The sequence below is a fragment of the Dermacentor silvarum genome, chromosome 10, assembly GCF_013339745.2.
Source record: "Dermacentor silvarum isolate Dsil-2018 chromosome 10, BIME_Dsil_1.4, whole genome shotgun sequence".
NCBI classification, from domain to species: Eukaryota; Metazoa; Arthropoda; class Arachnida; order Ixodida; family Ixodidae; genus Dermacentor; species Dermacentor silvarum.
The window spans coordinates 61,810,359-61,828,253 of NC_051163.1; the positions used below are offsets into that span (position 1 = coordinate 61,810,359).

At 46.0% G+C, this 17,895-nt stretch overlaps 1 protein-coding gene across 2 annotated transcripts in view; it reads left to right on the forward strand.

Annotated features, from left to right (window-relative positions):
• The window catches only part of LOC119465799 (ras-like GTP-binding protein Rho1), a 29,480-nt gene extending 16,021 nt beyond the window's left edge, over positions 1–13,459 (forward strand). The window contains exons 1-5 of one of the 2 annotated variants that reach the window (XM_037726258.2): positions 1,875–2,006; positions 2,925–3,091; positions 5,158–5,358; positions 8,455–8,637; positions 10,059–13,459. In XM_037726258.2, the coding sequence (XP_037582186.1) occupies positions 2,936–3,091; positions 5,158–5,358; positions 8,455–8,637; positions 10,059–10,097 (579 nt within the window). In that variant the 5' untranslated portion in view covers positions 1,875–2,006; positions 2,925–2,935 and the 3' untranslated portion in view covers positions 10,098–13,459. Of the gene's footprint in view, positions 1–1,874; positions 2,007–2,924; positions 3,092–5,157; positions 5,359–8,454; positions 8,638–10,058 lie in introns of those variants that run through there. The other variant, XM_037726257.2, reaches the window with a different exon arrangement.
• The last annotated feature ends 4,436 nt before the right edge of the window (positions 13,460–17,895 follow it).

The window sequence follows — 17,895 nt, forward strand, 5'->3', positions numbered from 1 at the left end:
CGATAGCGGAACAGCACGACGTCGCCGACAAAGGCGAACGCGCCTCGCGTATACAAGTGATATCACAATTAAAATATTGGGGCATATATCTTTGTGTTACATGCTAAATTATCACCATCTTGCTTGCGTCATATTGCTTGGGTGAAGATCATTGCACAGGAAATCGCTCTGACACCTCTAAATAAATCACCTCTAAATACCTCTAATTGTGGGATTCAAACACGCACGCACGCACGCACACGCACACGCACACACACACACACACACACACACACACACACACACACACACACACACACACACACACACACACACACACACACACACACACACACACACACACACACACACACACACACACACACACACACACACACACACACACACACACACACACACACACACACACACACACTCTCTCTCTCTCTCTCTCTCTCTAGAGTTTTTTTTATTTTTTTTTGGAGGCGTTAGAGGAATTCACTCCCTGCGTTTCCTTTCTCGAAAACTCTGCGGTCGCTACTTTCCTGTAAGGAATGCTATATGTACATGCCGCTCGTGACCCGAAAGTGCCGAGCGCCCAGTGTTAAAAGAAGGAAATACACGAAAGCCCCAGAGAGGGCGAACTATTTTTGGAGTGTTCCGCAAAAAGAATTGTGGGAAAAGTGGAGGCCGAACTTTCCATTTCAATATTTCGCTCCTAAACCATGGATAGCATAACACTGACGGCTCCATTGTATAACGTCACATGTTTCACGGTATTTTGCGTAGGTATATGTATACACACGGCTCATTTAATTTGTTACACGATAAATGCAGAAGTGTACAAAACCCGACCTTTGTTCTCGAAAGCAACGCAATATTATTTTTATCACCAAAATGTGATTATATGGCTATAGTGCTTAAAGTCTCTCTGTGCTCGAGTAGGGGGCACTCATACATACATGGGCTTAGGGAGCCTACATGCAAGCGCTTGCATGTAGGCTCCCTGCATGGGCTGCTCATGGTACGCTGGGCCAAAGAGAATAACAAATGAGCTATTCGGTCAATTAACTCCCAATGAACACTACACACCACATTTTTTTTTCATTTATAAGTTCAATGTGATCTCCAGAAGCGGCTCACTGTACACACGATGGCCAAGGAGAAAACGATCGAGTTGATTGATTGCAATAATTATAGTCAGGCGTGCTTCTTTTCTTGGGCAGGAGCGCTGTACTGGAGAGGAGGAATATATTTCTGGACTAGCTATAGGAATCGTTTTATTCCTACCCGACTGTTTACTTTTGAATATTTCTTTTTATAACAGGGCTTCGTGGTGCGTGGATGTTTAGTCAGTCGGCGGAAACATTGGAAATTAGGTGAAGGAATTGTTTTAGTAGGATAGCATCAGCATTACGACTGGCAGTTCTGAGCGTGTCCGTACAATTCTTAGGCTTCGCAATGCTATGTTTGAGAGTACTGTCTTTGTTCAGCGCTGCTTGGTTTCATTCCATGCACCTATGCGCTCATTTCGCGGGAACAACTCGTTTGCCTCATTGCTTGTAGTGCATGCAATACATTCTGAACCGGCTACAATTTCGTATCTTCTTTCTTTCTCATTTCTAATGTTCGAATAATGCTTCAATACGTCTCAGGCGGCGCTCGAAATTCGAGCCAGTCCACCCATTGGGCAGAGTTTCGCGATTAGGTTTGACTTCGGTGCCCTTTGGCCGGAATTTATCTCGGTTCCTTTTGTTTCTTCCGAACTTAGCGCGCCGGCGATATTTCTTGTATTTTTAATCCCGGAGATACCCGCGCGCGCTCAACTTGTTGATTGGCCCATTACGTCAAACGCCCGCCACATTCCACGCGAATGCCCTCACTTTTCCCTTTCCACCAGCGCTGTTTGCCCCCTCGCCCGCGCGAGAGGTACCCCGCCGCTCGCTCTACCTAGCGAGGTGTGGTCGTTTTCCTTGGTGTGCGACGACAGCCGTCAAACTCCAACTTTATATTTTTTTTACACTAACGTAAGTAGCGTCTTTGACACGCTCGCGAATCCAATGCCGCCTAATTGCATCGGCTTTTCAATCCACCGGGAATGCTTGGCATAGCGCCGATATCTCCGCGAACGCCGCTGGAATCTTTCGAGCACCCCCCCATCCGAGTGCATTGCATGGCCGATTGTGAGCTTAGGCCTAGCGCTCCGAGTTACCGGCTTTCATTCGGTTCTTTTAATTGAACCTTCGTTGCCCGTTTCTAAAAGCGAATCCTCGTAGTTCCGCTTCGGTTTGTGCTTGGACGCGTAGTTTGGCGGGCTGCTAGCCGCAGCTCTTGCCTACTTTTTTCAATCGTGGACGTAGCTGAAAGTAAACAAAATGCACTGCTCTCGGCCTTTTCCCCGTTTTCTGCTCGATTTTCGCACCGCCTTGCGTTCTGGCTCGCCAAGTTGCCGTGTTTCATCTAGTGTATCCCTGTTGCACACCGCTGCGGTAACCGAGTGAGCCGATCGGCCTGCACTTGTTTCGCGTAAGATAACGTGTCGGGACCCCTCATCGCCACACGTTTTGCTGACCTTGTCAGTAGGAGCGAGGTATGCTGAAGGAACGTCTTGATTTCCGAGCGCCGATGACGGTTCGCTCTAACGTTTTTGTCCCGAAATAGCTACGATTTGCCAGCGCACGTTTAGAAACCCGATTGTGGCCTCTCTTGGCGATTTCCATTCGTATCCGGTAAAAGCAGGCAGTTTTGACGAGCAGGAAAAAAAAAAGTATAAAAAAAAAATGCGAGGAGGCGCCCGAGAAGTGCCGTTGCACGTTAGTCATGGCGAATTCCGCTTGGTTGTCGGAAGTTGAGTGACTGCTGCACGCTGTTGTCTCGTCCTACGGCCACTTGCAGACCGTCGAAAACGTAGCCGTGCCTGTTTGCTCTTCTTTTTTATTTCGCAGAAAGACCACAGATGGCGGCGATCAGAAAAAAACTAGTGATAGTCGGAGACGGCGCGTGCGGTAAGACCTGTCTTCTGATCGTCTTCAGCAAGGATCAGTTTCCCGAGGTCTACGTGCCAACGGTTTTTGAAAACTACGTCGCCGACATCGAGGTCGACGGGAAACAGGTATGTGACATGTCCTAAAAGTTGGGTTTTTGTCTCTCTCTTTTTGTTTTAGGTTAGTCTGTGTAGCGGGCTGTTGCAAGCACACAACCGCTCATTTGACTTACTAGCGTAACCATTATGCAACCGCAGATATGCCTGTCACCAATAAGGCGGTTAGGGCGGAATTGGTGCGTCGATTGTATTTTGGCTCTTGCTTCACTTTTGTACGTGAGCGTGTTTTGCAGACCGCAACCTGGGTTGCAGCAGTTTTTGTTCGTTTCCTGAGAATTTAGAGTGGCCAGATTTATGTTGTGTGTTGCTACTTGTTGCTGGATATCCGTTTTTCGGCGCTTATTTTCTAAAACTGGACTCTTCTTTATTAAAGGGCGTCTATGGCATTTCGTGTATGGTGAAAGACTGCAAAGTGATTGTTAGTAGTTGGTCAGTGTTGCTCTGCTCTTTAGAAGGCATCATTTTTTGAAACTAGTTTAACAGCAGCATCACTTTGACCAACGCTTAAAGAGTCTAATGCTGTGAAACAAATAGACTTTGGCTTTCTTGATATGGGTCTGGCTCTGGATATGATATGGCTCTGTATAAATGCTTTGTGGTTGTTGCACGGGTAACATTAGGCTATATAGTTAGGCCAGTAATTTTATTGGCTCATTTACTACCCTCATTGTTTGCTATATTGTATCTCCTTTGATGAGGGAGAGTGCTTCTGGTACTTCAGCTCCATGTGGGATGGAAAAGACCTTAGTCATTTGGTTCCTGCTTAAAATTGCATGGATGTGCATTACTGATAGTCTGTAGGCAACAGTGACAGTGAACATACCGCAGTCGGTGACTAATATGTGTGTATAGATGGCCAGCCAGTAACATTCTCTCATTTCTAGAATGCCGCAGTGGAGACAAATTTCTTTGAATATTCACGTCTCTCAAGAACTATTTTGAAGTGCGGAGGCGCAGATAGGGGAGATGCAGTTGTCATTTTCTGGGTGGAGTATTATCCGACTATGGCGACCCCTCATTCATTCATCCTATTCCATCACTTTTGTGCATAGCTCTTGCAGTCTGTTAACCAGTTTAAACTTTGCCTGTTTAAACTATCTTCCATGCTATGCACAATGCTCACCTTACACTGTTTAGTGCTAGCATATCTGGTCCTTGCAACAAGCTATGCCACTCTTGCCTCTTGACAGCGGCATGGCTGTACCAACTTTTGCAGTGTAGTAAAAAAGTCTGCTCTGTATTTCTCAAGTGATATTAAAACCTGTAATAGTAATAGCAAAACTTGTGTGTGTGTGTAGATTGTGGTTGGGCTGTTATTTAGGCCTTGCTGCCTTCTCTTTCAGTGTTCCACTGTGGGAGGTGTATGCCACAGATGGGTGTGGGTTTCCGAAGGAAATCCACGCTGTTCAAATGGCCAGCTTGGCATTGTGTTGCCTTTTGTGACCGGGCGCTCTTGCAATGCTTTGAGGGTTGCTGTTGGGCGATTACTGACTCCTCCCCTGTCATGCAAATTTGCATATGCTGAGTTGTGCCAAGAAATGGGCATTCAGGAAATTAAAAGCTCTTGTTCAGGGGCTGTTCGCACATAAATATGAAGGCAAAGGGCATGAATGAAGAATGTTTATCGTGCCATTCCGAATGCTGCACTCCTTAGGCAAGCTTGTGCATGGAATGTGTCTGAGCAATTCATGAGTTTAGGCTCAGAGCTTTACTTTTGCAAGGCAATATACTGGTGTTAGCTAATAAGTAGGATTACTCAGCCTAGTTAGTTACTCTTATTAGTGATTACTCGGATTAGCAAGTAAGTAGGATTACTCAGACTTGTTGCGGTCACAGTCTATCTCACTGCCTTCCAGGTCAGCTTGTTGCGTCAACAGTTGCAATGCATCATTAAATAAGCACTCACTATTTCTGCGGTCTCGCTTTCATGATGCCCACTATACTTTTTCTTTGTTTTCAATTGGTCAAGTGGCACGGAAAATGCCTTGTCATTGCCTTCAGAAGTGCTAAAAAATGTAGAGTTATGTTTTCCATGAAAACTGCCAACATCATTGGTTCTCACCTTTTTCATTCAGGTTGAGCTGGCCTTATGGGACACAGCGGGGCAAGAGGACTATGACCGGTTGCGGCCCTTGTCATACCCGGACACCGATGTCATCCTCATGTGTTTTAGCATCGACTCCCCGGACTCCCTAGAGAACATCCCGGAGAAGTGGACGCCGGAGGTGCGCCACTTCTGCCCGAACGTGCCCATCATACTTGTGGGGAACAAAAAGGTACGTACTGTCACTCTGCTGTGGCGGCAAAGAATCAAGCATTGCCAAAACTGAGTTTAGGTTGCTTTCTGTAGCTTCGAGCAGCCCGTCAGAAGAGTAGCTTTTAATTTGCACAGTGAGCATGAAAGTGTCATGTGACTATAGCGCGCTGACCGCCTGGGTGTACTAAGAAAATGACTCTTTATTGGGGGAACTTGTGTCCAGAAAAACAAGCAACGCTTGAACCACCATGATAGTGGAAAGCACAGTTGTCGGTCATCGAATCTGAATCTCGCCAGGGGATGTATTCTCGGATGGTCACTTTTGGAGATATCACTTTCAGTGTACACTGATTGGCTGGTTGAGCAAAACCACTCGAATCAACCAACACGCTGGAAATAACGAGCAAGGTGCATGTCTCAGTTTTGCTAGCTGCAAATGTGGATGGCTCATACACACGTGGTTGTTATTGGCAAGAGCTGACCACTAATGTGGCCACTGGTTCACTAATGTGAAGGGCCTCCCAGTCTGATACAGGAATCGCCCTTGGACCACTTCTAACATAACCGCTTATAGTGCAGGACCGGATATAATACGCTTTTTCAGACTCCCGTTAATTTTCCTATAGGACTCTTATGTATGCGCATATCGCTTATAGTGCAGTTGCGGGAGACGAAATACCGGTTACAGTGCGGCTGTCTGGAAGTTTGGCTGTCAACCGAGACTGCAAATGCTCCCCTCAAGCCGTAGATATACTCCAACGCCAAGCGCGCGCGTCGAGCTCCGCTACGTTACGGTGGCGAACAACCGTCGTCTATAATCCAATGACACGACGCAACCGGCGTGTCTGGCGCTGTCGGGCGTGTTCCAACGCTGCTGGCGCGTGAATAGCTCCGTTCCTATTTTTCGCCTGCCGCGCCGGCCGCGTATCCCGGCATTCCTCTCGCAGAGCAGGCAGAATGACCCAATGGTGGGTGCGCGCGAAAGCGCGTCTGCTGCCGCGGCTCTAAGCATGGTATGAAGCGCGCACAAGCAAACATGAACACATCTCGCTCGATGACCGCGGAAACTCGCTGTGAAAACGCTGGAGTGAGGAAGCGCGGCAGCGAGCGAATTGACCTTCGTGCTGCGTCTCGCATCAACGCGAACTAAGCCGCGAAAACACAGCGCATGGCGGATTGTGCCCCCGTCGCAGATGGCTTTCAAAATACAGCGGCCCCGGCGGGTGAACGCGCGCGAAGTAGAGCCCCCCCCCCCGGGAGCTTTGCGCGCGACGGAATTCGGCGCGCTTCCTTCCTGCTTTCCTCCATTGCGTGCGCTAGATTGAGCCAGTGATCGCCGGCTCATCCTCGCATTGTTTCACTCGCATATACAGCATAAGGTGCACGGCAACAATTTTATTGCCCTTGGACTTTATATGGAACCTCACGGCGACGGCAGAAATGTGCCTGGAGTGTCCATATAATTGCTATCTCAATAAAATCGTTTTGGTTATAGTGCGGTACTGCTTATAGTGCAGATATTCGCAACCCCGGTGACTTGCGTTATAAGCGGTCTACACTGTATGCAGTAAATATTTTGGAGTACCCTGTCACGTGCCGGTATTTTTTCTAGGGTGGACATAATTTGGACCTTCACTGAGTGCATAGAAATGACAAGTAAAAGATGTCTCTATAGGGACATTAAAAAGCAACAATAAAGTACCGTATTTACTCGCGTAATGAACACATTCGCATGATGAACACACCCCCAACTTTAGTCGTCAAAATTTCAATTTTTTTTCTCCCGCGTAATAAACACACCCTAAACTTGCCGACGTGAAGTAGGAGAGAGACGGTATGATTTGGCGTCTGATATGGCGTCCGGCGGGTACGATTGTATTGGGCGCCGCATCGGATGCCGCATTGTACCGTGTGTCTCCTACTTCTATTGCCATAGCACTCGTATGGACACTCCAGGTACATTTTTGCGGTCGGCGCCGACGATCGTGGCTCTATCTCCCGTGTTCGAGGGGGAATGCGGGGAAGAAACGTGCCGTATTTCGTCACGCGCATGGCGCCAATGGGAAGGAGGGAGGCGGCGCAGCAACTGCACATTGCGCGGCCGCACGCGCCCTATCTAGAAAGCGATTTCTGTCGGGGGCCGAGTCTAGGTGCGACGGCGGCTCATACCTTTGTGCATGCTCTGTTATCGCTGCTCAGTTTGCATTGAAGCGATACACGGCACAAAGGTCACTTCAATCGCTGTTGCTGCGGCGCTTCTTCACTCTAGTGTTTTGACAGTGAGTGTTTGCGGTCATCGAGTGTGATTGGTTCACGTTTGCCTGTGCGCGCTGACCCCATGCTGGTTAAATTACTTTGCAAGTTTATACGGCCGATGAAACTACTATCCTTATTTCGTATAGCTGTCTACGCATTTGCGATCGCAATCGATGGTTCGCCTTTCAGGCGAAACTGCCACATTTTTAGAGGTGGCCGCAGAAAAAAAAAAAGTTGCTTAAAATTTTACCTCGCATAGTAAATGCACACCCCAACTTGAGGCATATTTTTCAGGAAAAAAAGTGCGTTCATTATGCGAGTAAATACGGTATTCATTCAAAGCTGAATTTTTGTAAATTTCACTGGAATAGGTTCGTTATCACAAAAGAAAATGAAGGTCAAATCTGCTTCCATGTTAAAGAATTTGCTCCCAAACTCCAGTGCTGGTAAGTTAGTGTGAAGTCAATAATGTTGAAGTATTGTTTGGCACTTGGGTTGTCGTGCCTAAGAAAAGGTTCTTGAAATGTAGTTATTTGTTGTTTTAGAATGCAACATTGTCAAATTTTAACAATAAAAAATTAACTTGGCTTGAGCAGGCATCTTGAAAAACCACGCCACGAAGCGCTGGTGCAAGAACTTCACAAGGCAGCATTGCCACCCGTCTTTTGTTTTTGGTGCCTTTTCTTGCGTGTAGATCCTTTCCATGGTAAGAGTGTCTTTCTTGGTATTGTAGATTGGTAATTTACTGGCCCAGCTCAAAGTGTTACTGTCATTAGTGTCCCTTTAACTCGGTCGACTCATCGGGGTTTGACAAGAGTTGGTGCAGCCGGCTCAATCGGTGGCCTGTTGTTGTGTGCAGGACCTGCGCAATGACCCCCACACGCTGCGGGAGCTTGCCAAGATGAAGCAGAAGCCTGTGGCACCAGAGGAAGGACGCACCATGGCGGAGAAGATCAACGCCTACGGCTACCTGGAGTGCTCTGCCAAGACCAAGGACGGTGTGCGCGAGGTGTTCGAGACTGCAACGAGGGCCGCCCTGCAGGTGGGTGCTCTTCTGCGTACCTCTCCTTTCCCGTGCATGGTTTCGTGAGCTGTATTTGGGTTTCGTTGGAGCACAGTTGCCGACTCTCCCCGATTTTTCGTGAAGTTTATGAATTTGGACTCCTATGGTTTTATGAATGCGGTGTCAAGTCTTACGAGAAATAAATTCGCTCCGCAAAATGCTCTTGAAAGATGGGGCGGTGCAAGATTGCAAGAAATGCGTGCAGAAAAGAAATTGAGATGGGGGCCCGGCTGGCGATGACTGTCAGTGCCAGGAGCCACCACTCTACGTGTGATAAATGTGGCACGATGGGGGCGAAAGGCAGAAAACACCTGTGTGCTTAGATTTAGGTGCACGTTAAAGAACCCAAGGTCGTCTAAATTAATCGGGAGTCCCCCACTACGACGTGCTTCATAATCAGATGGTGGTTTTGGCACGTAAAACCCCGTAATTCTTTTTATTGCGATAGCAATTATATGGACACTCCAAAGCAGATTTCTGCCGTCGGCGTCGCCGTTGCCGTCGCCGTCGCCGTGAGGTTCCGTATGACGTCAATGGAGATGAAATCGTCGCCGCGCGCCGCCGAACGCTGTATGTGCGAGTGAAAGGGCGCGAGGGACGCGCGCTTTCACGGGGAGTGAACGCACGGCGGAGAAGAAACGCGCGTTCTGCGCCGTGCTCGCTTAAGGGCTGCAGAAGTAGGCGTCTCTTTCCTCCTTTACAATCACCATATATGTAGAGCAAACGCGCCTTCTTCTGACGCACGAAAGGCCGTGGGGGGGGGGGGGGGGGGCAGGGAAGGGAGGCGACGTTTAGCTGCGGCACCAAGTGCCTATTTATATCAGAGGTTCCGCCAACAGTCACCAACGCCGCACGCATTTTGTGCGAACGCGGGCAAAACGCCGACGGCGTCGACAACAGTGCTGTGTGTTGCCGGTGCTGCTGCATGTCCAAGTTTGTACAGCGGATAAAACTACTATCCTTACTCCGTATAGCTCTCTACTATGTTGCTATCGCAATTGATGCTTCGCCTTTCGGGTGAAACTGCGACAACATTTTTAACAAAGTGGCACAAATTTTTTGTTCTACCGTGTCGTGATTTACATAAAAAAAAGTGCAGTAGTTGCCCGGCCAATACGGTTAACTTAGATTTAGGTGCACGCTAAAGAACCCCAGGTGATCCAAATTATTCCGGAGTCCACCCACTACAGCGTGCCTCATAATCGGAGCGTGGTTTTGGCACGTAAAACCCCACATTTTTTTTAGACTCGGCACTTCAGTAGTCTATACCAGGCACCCCCTGTGACTGATTTATGTCCCGTTTGATATTGCTTGCGCTGGTTTCATGCATTATGAATCTTTTGCGTCTTGCTTACACATTGTGCCTCACACCGTGCCTCCGTCGGCATCTCCTCTTGCAGGTCAAGAGGCCGAAGAAGACAAAGTGCATTCTGCTCTAGAGTAAAACCTTTTTCCCGTTCCCGGTGAGAAGCCAGATGGGGGCTGGAGGAGCTTCTCTCGCTGCAGTGTCTTCGCCGCTTTGTTGTGCGCGCCGCCACCTCTTCCCCGCACCCTCTTCCTGCTCCGTCTGCACTCCGCACCGTGCGTCAGGCGTCGCCGCCTCTCTTGTCCGTTGTCGTCGTCGTCAACAACCCAAGTCCCGTCTTCTCCTCTTCGTGCATCGCTGCCAGGCCTCCGAGCCGAGCTGCGAGGACAGAGATGGCCGAGCCTAGCCTGCTTCTGTGTGGCCGTGCAACGTCGCCCGGCGAGGCGGTGGTTTTCCTTGAATGTTGTTCGAGCTGCTGGCATTTCGAGGGCTTCAAAGAAAGTGCCGGTCACGCTTCGTCGCCTTGTGCAGAATAAGAAGAAACTCTTCTCAAGTTTGTGTCGCGTTGAAGGGCATTTTGTGGCTATGGGGGAGCGCGCGTGCTTGGGCCGTTCACAAACTTAAACTTTTTTTTTTTCTCGTAAGCCTTCCGCATGCCACATTTGCCTAGGCAGGAAGGCCAAAGTGCACGGAGAAGCTGTTTGGAGTACTTGTTTCAGCTTTTTTAGCTTGTTTTAGAGCTTAACCCAGCAATTTGAGGCAAGCAGCAGATGAACTTATGTTCAAGTCTTGCTTACCACACGTTTGAAGGAGAGCTGCTTGCTTTGAATTTTTGGTGCGAGTTGTGTCGGTCGTGCTTGGATCAGGGAGTGTGGTTTGTGGCGGCTAGCTGCCTGCAATTGCACTGGTGTGAGCAATTGGGGTTAGTGCTTTGAGTTTGCGCAAGATTTCTGGCATTGTGTCTATCACCACACTTTTACAGACCCACTGCTAACCACTTTCAGTGCTAACCGGTAGTGGCCTAGTTTCGTGTGGCACTCGCCAGCACCGTTTGTCGGAGCCCTTTTAGCTGAGTGCCAGGGATTACACAGGAAAGTTAGTGCTCGTCAAAAGCAGGCGGCCCCCTAGACCAAGTGCCTGGAAAAACTTTTCTGAACCATTTCCCCCCCCCCCCCCCCCTTTTTTGTCAGTTCTGGTCAAATTGTGAATACCCCCCTCCCCCCACTCCAATGTCTGCCTTTGCTAACACTGAGCAAACGGAGGTGCAAAGAAGAAGAGACTGCGGAAAGTTGAAGTAACTCTTGAACAGTAGCTTTCTTTATTTAAGAAGTTGGTGCGCTGTGCCTGCAACTTAGACGGGAGTTTCTCTGCAAGCTCTGTCTCTGTTATAAAGTGTTTCCTTGAGTAGCTTTTCTGTTGTTCATTTCTTTCTTTTGTGTTACTGTTTCCATCTTGCCTGGCATCGTGCGCTGAAAAGAGTGTTACCTTAGCTTTGTTGTACGATCAGTGTTGAAGTATGAATAGCTTGTTTTAGAGCTTAAATCCAGCAATTGCGCGGACAGTGCTAAGAACTAGTGCTACTCGTTGGCTCTGTTTAAAATTTTTCTTCTTTATTACTTGCTGCGAAGCTGGAGCTGTAAAGTTACCACCTCTCAAAGGATGTTAACTTAGCAGCATCGAAGTGAGTCAGGGTTAGGCCCAGGAAAATGCACACGAACTCGCTTGCTCTCCTGCTAGTTTGACCTTTAGTCCATTCCCTGCTCCTTGTTTTGTTTGCCTGCCTAATCTCCTACGGAGCAAGTATTGTAAACAGGACCAGACGTTGTTTCACATCTCAGGTGAGCGTTTTATGTAGAAGCCACGTGGACGTGACCCAGGAAGGAGTTCTTCGTGAACGGAGTATGCAGTCGTAACTGACCGAACCTTGAAAAAGCGCCAAGTTGCGCAAGTTGAGCGTGTGTCATGTTTCATCTATCCAGCCCCGCAGTGCCGCACCTACAGGTGCATCTTTGCAAACTTTGTTCATGCTTGTATTGGTTGATTCTGAACAGGACTCTGTTCATGATACTGTACATGACGCACTGAAGCCTCTGATGATTGTGCATCGTGAAAAAAAAAGTGCTTGCTCGAAAGTCATTGACGTCATTGCAGTAGCTTCTCCTTTGGCGCTTGCTAGTGTTCCTTCTATCTGTTCACAGAGAAAAAGAAAACAAATTTTAGTGCCACGTGTTTGAATTAAACTGAGATATAGCCGCACTGAAGGTCTTACTGAAATCGCATCCATACAAAAAATTTTTTAAATGCATTGGTTGTTGGTGCACGTCTGTGCGTTGTCATTGTTGCTACCAAAGACGCTTGGTCATTATCTCTAAATTGTGTACATGCACATGATTATGTATATAGACTATTCACATTGCAATGTATTTTGTACCGGGAGTGCCAACAGTAAAGATTGCATACTATGCTGTGGTCATATAAAGATGTTTAGTAGCCAATGCTACGTAATGACAGCTATGGAAATGATTACAGCTGGCCTTAAGAGTTTTCCCTTGCTTGTAAACAGCGGTCACTTGGTTCATTTGATTTGCTTGGCACAAATGTAGTGAAAGATTTGAGGACTAAGCGAGATGTATAATCAACATCTCAAAATTGTATTACATCATCTGAAAGTTGGTGCAAGCAGTTAAGAGCAAGCTTTCATGGATGCACCTGTGTCGGTGGTCATGCGACGGCTGTCTCAAGTGTGCCGAAACTACTGCTTCGGTGTTCTTTTAGTAGCATTGTCTTTTGCAGCGTCGCCAAACGCTTCTTTCTACTAGTTCTGTGCATGGGCACAAACAAATGGCGGGCACATTTTTGAAATGCACTTGTGTGACGCGGAGTGATTGTTGTCTGTATGGTACTATATACATTCTTTTTAATGTATTGCAGAGAAAGAGAGCTTTATTTTAGATTTTTTCTGTGTTGGTGTTGTGGCTTGTCTCCGCGGAAGAAGTTGAAAGCGGACATCACAATGAAGAGCTTCGGAAATGTTGCGGATTTCTATGGCTTTCGTGAGGAACTGTTGCTGCCGTGAATTACTGCTGCTATGCTACATGGCTTCTGTTCTTTTCTTTGCTCCTCACGAGGTCACCGCCATTGCTCGCGAGTTAATCATCCTCCAGAGTGTCTTTTATTATTTTTTTTCTAGGCATTTCTAACCGGAAACGTGGCAAGGTGCGATGACACCATCTTAACTAAGAGAAGACTTCTCATTCTCTCTCTCTCCTCTTGTACATATTTAAAAAGAAAGCTATGTCCGCATATTTTTTTTTTCGTTTTTTTTTTGACGTTGCTGTTTTCACCTCCTGTTTCTGTACCAGTGCCGAGCATTTGTGATGGCGGCGCATTTTTTATACGGGGAAGCAAGACAGCTTAGTGCATTGTTCTGTCGGTTATGTGTATGGTAGGCCTCCTGTAACTATTATTATTATTAAAGCATACTTTTGGTGAAAAGTGTCTCGTGTTCACTCAAAGTGCTTGGTATTTGCGAGCAGTGCGAAAAGAAACAGCGCTGCAATGTATTTTTATTTTTGCTTTGCGAGAAGGGAAGAGAGTGGTGCCAATGGTATGTTATGATATGCTATTCTTGAGTGATCACTTTTGCATGCACGGCTCGCACTTGATGCGTTGGTGTAAATGGCCAACATTGTTTCTGGCGCTGTGCTAAGCTTAATAATATCCTTGCGCGGTGCCAGGAACATGGCCACATGCTTCGATGCATTTGGCGCGTGTGGTCATGCGAAATATCGTGAAAGTGAGTGCGTCCCCAAAAGTAATCACTCAAGATTACCACCTGTGACAGAACCATCCAGCACAGACCCTCGATAGGGAATTTTAGAAATGGACGAAAAGTGAGGGCACGCTATTGGTCAGTTGTAGAAAAGAAGAGTACAGTCGTACCTTAATATAATGAACATGAATAAAACTAATCTGATATATTTCAGTAAATATAAATTATTTCTCTGCAATATCGTTGTAAATATACAAATATATGCTTATAACGAATATGCGATATAACGAAGGCATTTTCATGTCAGATACAACTTCATTATGAGAAGGTTCAGCTGTACAAAAGAATGCGACATAGGTGTTTTGGGTACGCGAAGTTACCTTGGGGACGCTATTTTAAAGAATATGTAAATTATTGGAGGTAATGAAATAACATTTCATTGCCTATATCATCGTGTAAGAAATATATGCTTATAACCAGCATGCGAAGGTATTCTTGAGCTGGATGCAATTTTGCAGGATTGCTGAATTTTGCTGAACCAGGCTAAATGTAAAAATTATGACTATGTCATGAAATTCCTTCACACTGCTCTGATGTTTATGCTGCCATATACAGTTTGATATTGGCAACTTGCAGGATCTTTAAAATTAAATCGGTATGTGCTCTAGCCTGTTTGTAACTGCTACTTTGGTGAAGGTAACCATATGTACTATCCACATAAATTGAAAAGTGAAGATGAAATAACTGATCAGAGAACAACTTGTATACGTAATTACACTAAAGTCTGACATGCAATTACTTTTTAGCTAGTTTATAAGCATGGAGTAGTTGCAAGTGTATGTTTTGGAAGCACAAAATTAAGCCAATGTTTCAAAATGTTGCTGTTTTGCCTGAAAGGCGAAGCATCGGTAGCGAAAGCAACATATTTGACAACTACACGAAATAAGTTTCATAGTTTTATCGATCATATAAATTGCAGGAAACATTTGCTTACTAACTAAATGAACAAGTGTGGTATTGCATGCAGAAGGCAAACAAACAGATCTCACTTGAGCATGAATAGTTGATCTCACAACGCTGGTGTGATGAAAAACGGTGGAAATGTGAGCCAACACTTCGTAATGTCTCTTGCTTCACCTCCGAAAATTGAGATTATGCGAGCTCCAACACCAAGCGTGCAGGGAGATGGCACATATAAAACTACCAGCCATCTCGGCTCGCCTAGCTTTGCACCTGCCTTGTCGCCTAACTTTTGCAAGCTTACCCTTGCACCCACAGCATATGGCGTGCAATTGTATTGCACTTGGACTTCATACAGAACATCACAGCAACGATGATGACGGCGGAAATTTTGCCTGGAGTGGCCACATCAATAAAAAACAGTTGAAAATTAAATTAAATTATGGGGTTTTACGTGCCAAAACCACGATCTGATTATGAGGCACGCCGTAGTGGGGGACTCCGGAAATTTGGACCACCTGGGGTTCTTTAACGTCCACCTTAAAAAACAGTTGAATCTAAAAATTTACCTAACATCATATTGAAGTAGTTTTGGAAATTTGTTTGAAATTCGAAATTTTGAGTTGGCACAGTGAAATGTGTTTAACAGAAATGCAATTCTGATAATGTACTATAAAAATTATATTAGTACAAACTGATAAGTGAGCTGGTGCAGAAAAATTTCACCGACCATTACGATACTCTCTAAAGCAAAATTTTAGCGCAGTTCTATACGTTTTGATTTCGCGATTTATTGGCTGGCGAAGACAATATGTCTCTTGCGGCACGTTGCACATGGAGCGAAGCATTGCAAAACAAGTAACACTCAAGCATAACGACAGCAGCGAGCAGAGTTCGCGCTTGTCGAAAATCTGATCTGCGGGTCAAGTGCGTTGGCTTTTATACATGACTCATCGAAGCTTCCAGAGTAATCGCTGGTGCCCGCGTGGCTTCCAGAAAGCACTACACGTTTCGCGTCGCGCATACAATCGGATTACAAAAAGCTTTCGTGACAACAGTCAACGGATAGAACGATAACATTCAAGAAACCACTACATGGTGGTGCATCGAGTGACTGAAAAGAAAAAAAGAAATGAAGAGACGATGTGCGGTAATCTGGCGCCATCTCATAGCGATCGTCGGCACTACACTTTTCTCTTTCATCCTTTGCTGTTGTGCTCGTTCGCTCGGTTACGCCGCCAACACTCGCCGCAGGAACGGGCCACTAAGAGCTGCGCTCTAAAAACACCTTTTTTAAATGTAGTTTTAAGAGGAGGAACTTTAGCTAGGGTCGAGCTCCTATTTCCTTATTCAATGTGCAGAACGCAGAAATCCTCTCATGAGGTAACCGCTGGGCCGTCTTGAATGATTTTTTTTTTTTGCATTGAAGAGAAAGTTAATTCCTAGCAACTGTAGGAAACAGAATTTTGATTTATGACCTTGAACATTTCATAAAAATTGTCAAAAGTTAGCAAGTTCAAAAAATACTTTGTAGCACACTTTTTATAGATTCCCAACTTCACACCAAAAACTAATATTGCAATGCTGTAAATTGCATCAGTTAAAGCATCTGAAGAGGACAAATTTTATACATAAGTTGGTAGGTTACACTAAATTGTTAAAATGCCTGCGAGGGCATTTAAAAAGGCCTACTTGCAATTCACCGGTATATTTCATGGCAGTGTATGATATACATAAGCTTTGTCCTCTTTAGATGTATAAGGTGAATTTTACAGAATTGCGATATACTTATTGCCAAGTGTTACTGCTGAGTAGCTTCGTACTTTAGTAGTACCAAGTAGTTTTTTTCAATTTTCAACAATATTTTGTTAAAAAGTATGTCATTCGACATAAGACATCTGTATCCTACAGTCACTAGACTTTAGCTTTATCTTTAACCCTGCAATGCCCAACGTATCATATATGCTACACTGTTTGATGCCTCAAAATGCTGACTGAAGTGCCGGAAACCCAATACAAAGCCCATAGTTGAGTGTTGGATCAGCAGTGGTCAGTGTAACAAACGATTTGCTGATTAATTAGTACATTAATTAAGTTGTCAATGAAATACATTTTTTGATTTTTTTCTACTAGTGTACTCTCCATGGTCACAAATAAATGTCAACAATTTGTTCAAATTTTCCTTGATGTGGAACAGCGTTTGGGCATCACAGGGTTAAAGTGTCACAAACCTTGTCAAATTCGGTGCAATGGATGCCAAGCAAAACGATTTCTCAGTTCCCTCAGTACTTATATAGGAGCTCCTGAGGCAAGGCTTCCTCTTAAGCACGTGCAGCAAGCCAGAGTACTTTGCTACCTTGCCGTAAATTCTCTAACATGTTAGCCTTGATCGCTCCAAATTTGCAATAAAGGTGCATGCCTGTGCTGCATAGGTTGTGAACTGGTCATGCTGACAACGTACATTGACAGTGTGGGAAGGAGGTAGGTCACATGACCAAGCTTGAGACAAGGCCAAGCACCAAGGCCACTGCAAAAGGCAGTAAAAAATGTGCAAGCTTCACTGTGTTAAAGCTGGATTCACACGATAGGACAGACCGCCGATTCAGTCCGCAGAAAACTGTGACGTGGCAGAGCGGCAAAGAACCGTGCTACTAGCAGCTGATCTGCGTTGCTTTTGTGTGTGGTGACATTGAGCTTCGTCATGCTCATTCACGGGCTGCATCAGCAATCTGTCCCATCGTGTGAATCCCGCTTAACACGCATCCTCTCCTACTGTGGATTAGGCGATGATTGCTTTCGAAGAGTTGATGGGTGCAAAATCAGTACAAATGCACCGTATGCTCCAGCTGTAGTGTTGGCGCAGCCATGGTGGTTTTAATGCAAGAGCATTACTTGGCTCATTGTGTGACCCCGCTGTCATCAGAAAGCGCTAGCAGAAAGACAGCACACAAATTATGTAATCATCTAACTTCTGCTCCACTGCCACTGCTACTGCTCCGTTGCCGAGCACGCTAACCGTTGCTTTTTTTTTATTTCTCCGATCTAGCACCTACTATAATACAACTCACTAATTCTGTGCAGTGTCAAGAGGACTGGGGCTACTGTCAGCCAATCAGTAAAGAAACCTGGCTGTGTTTTCCCGAGGAGGACTCGCCCCTTGTCCGTGAGTTCTTCCGTAACATTTCCATTCGGCAGGTAC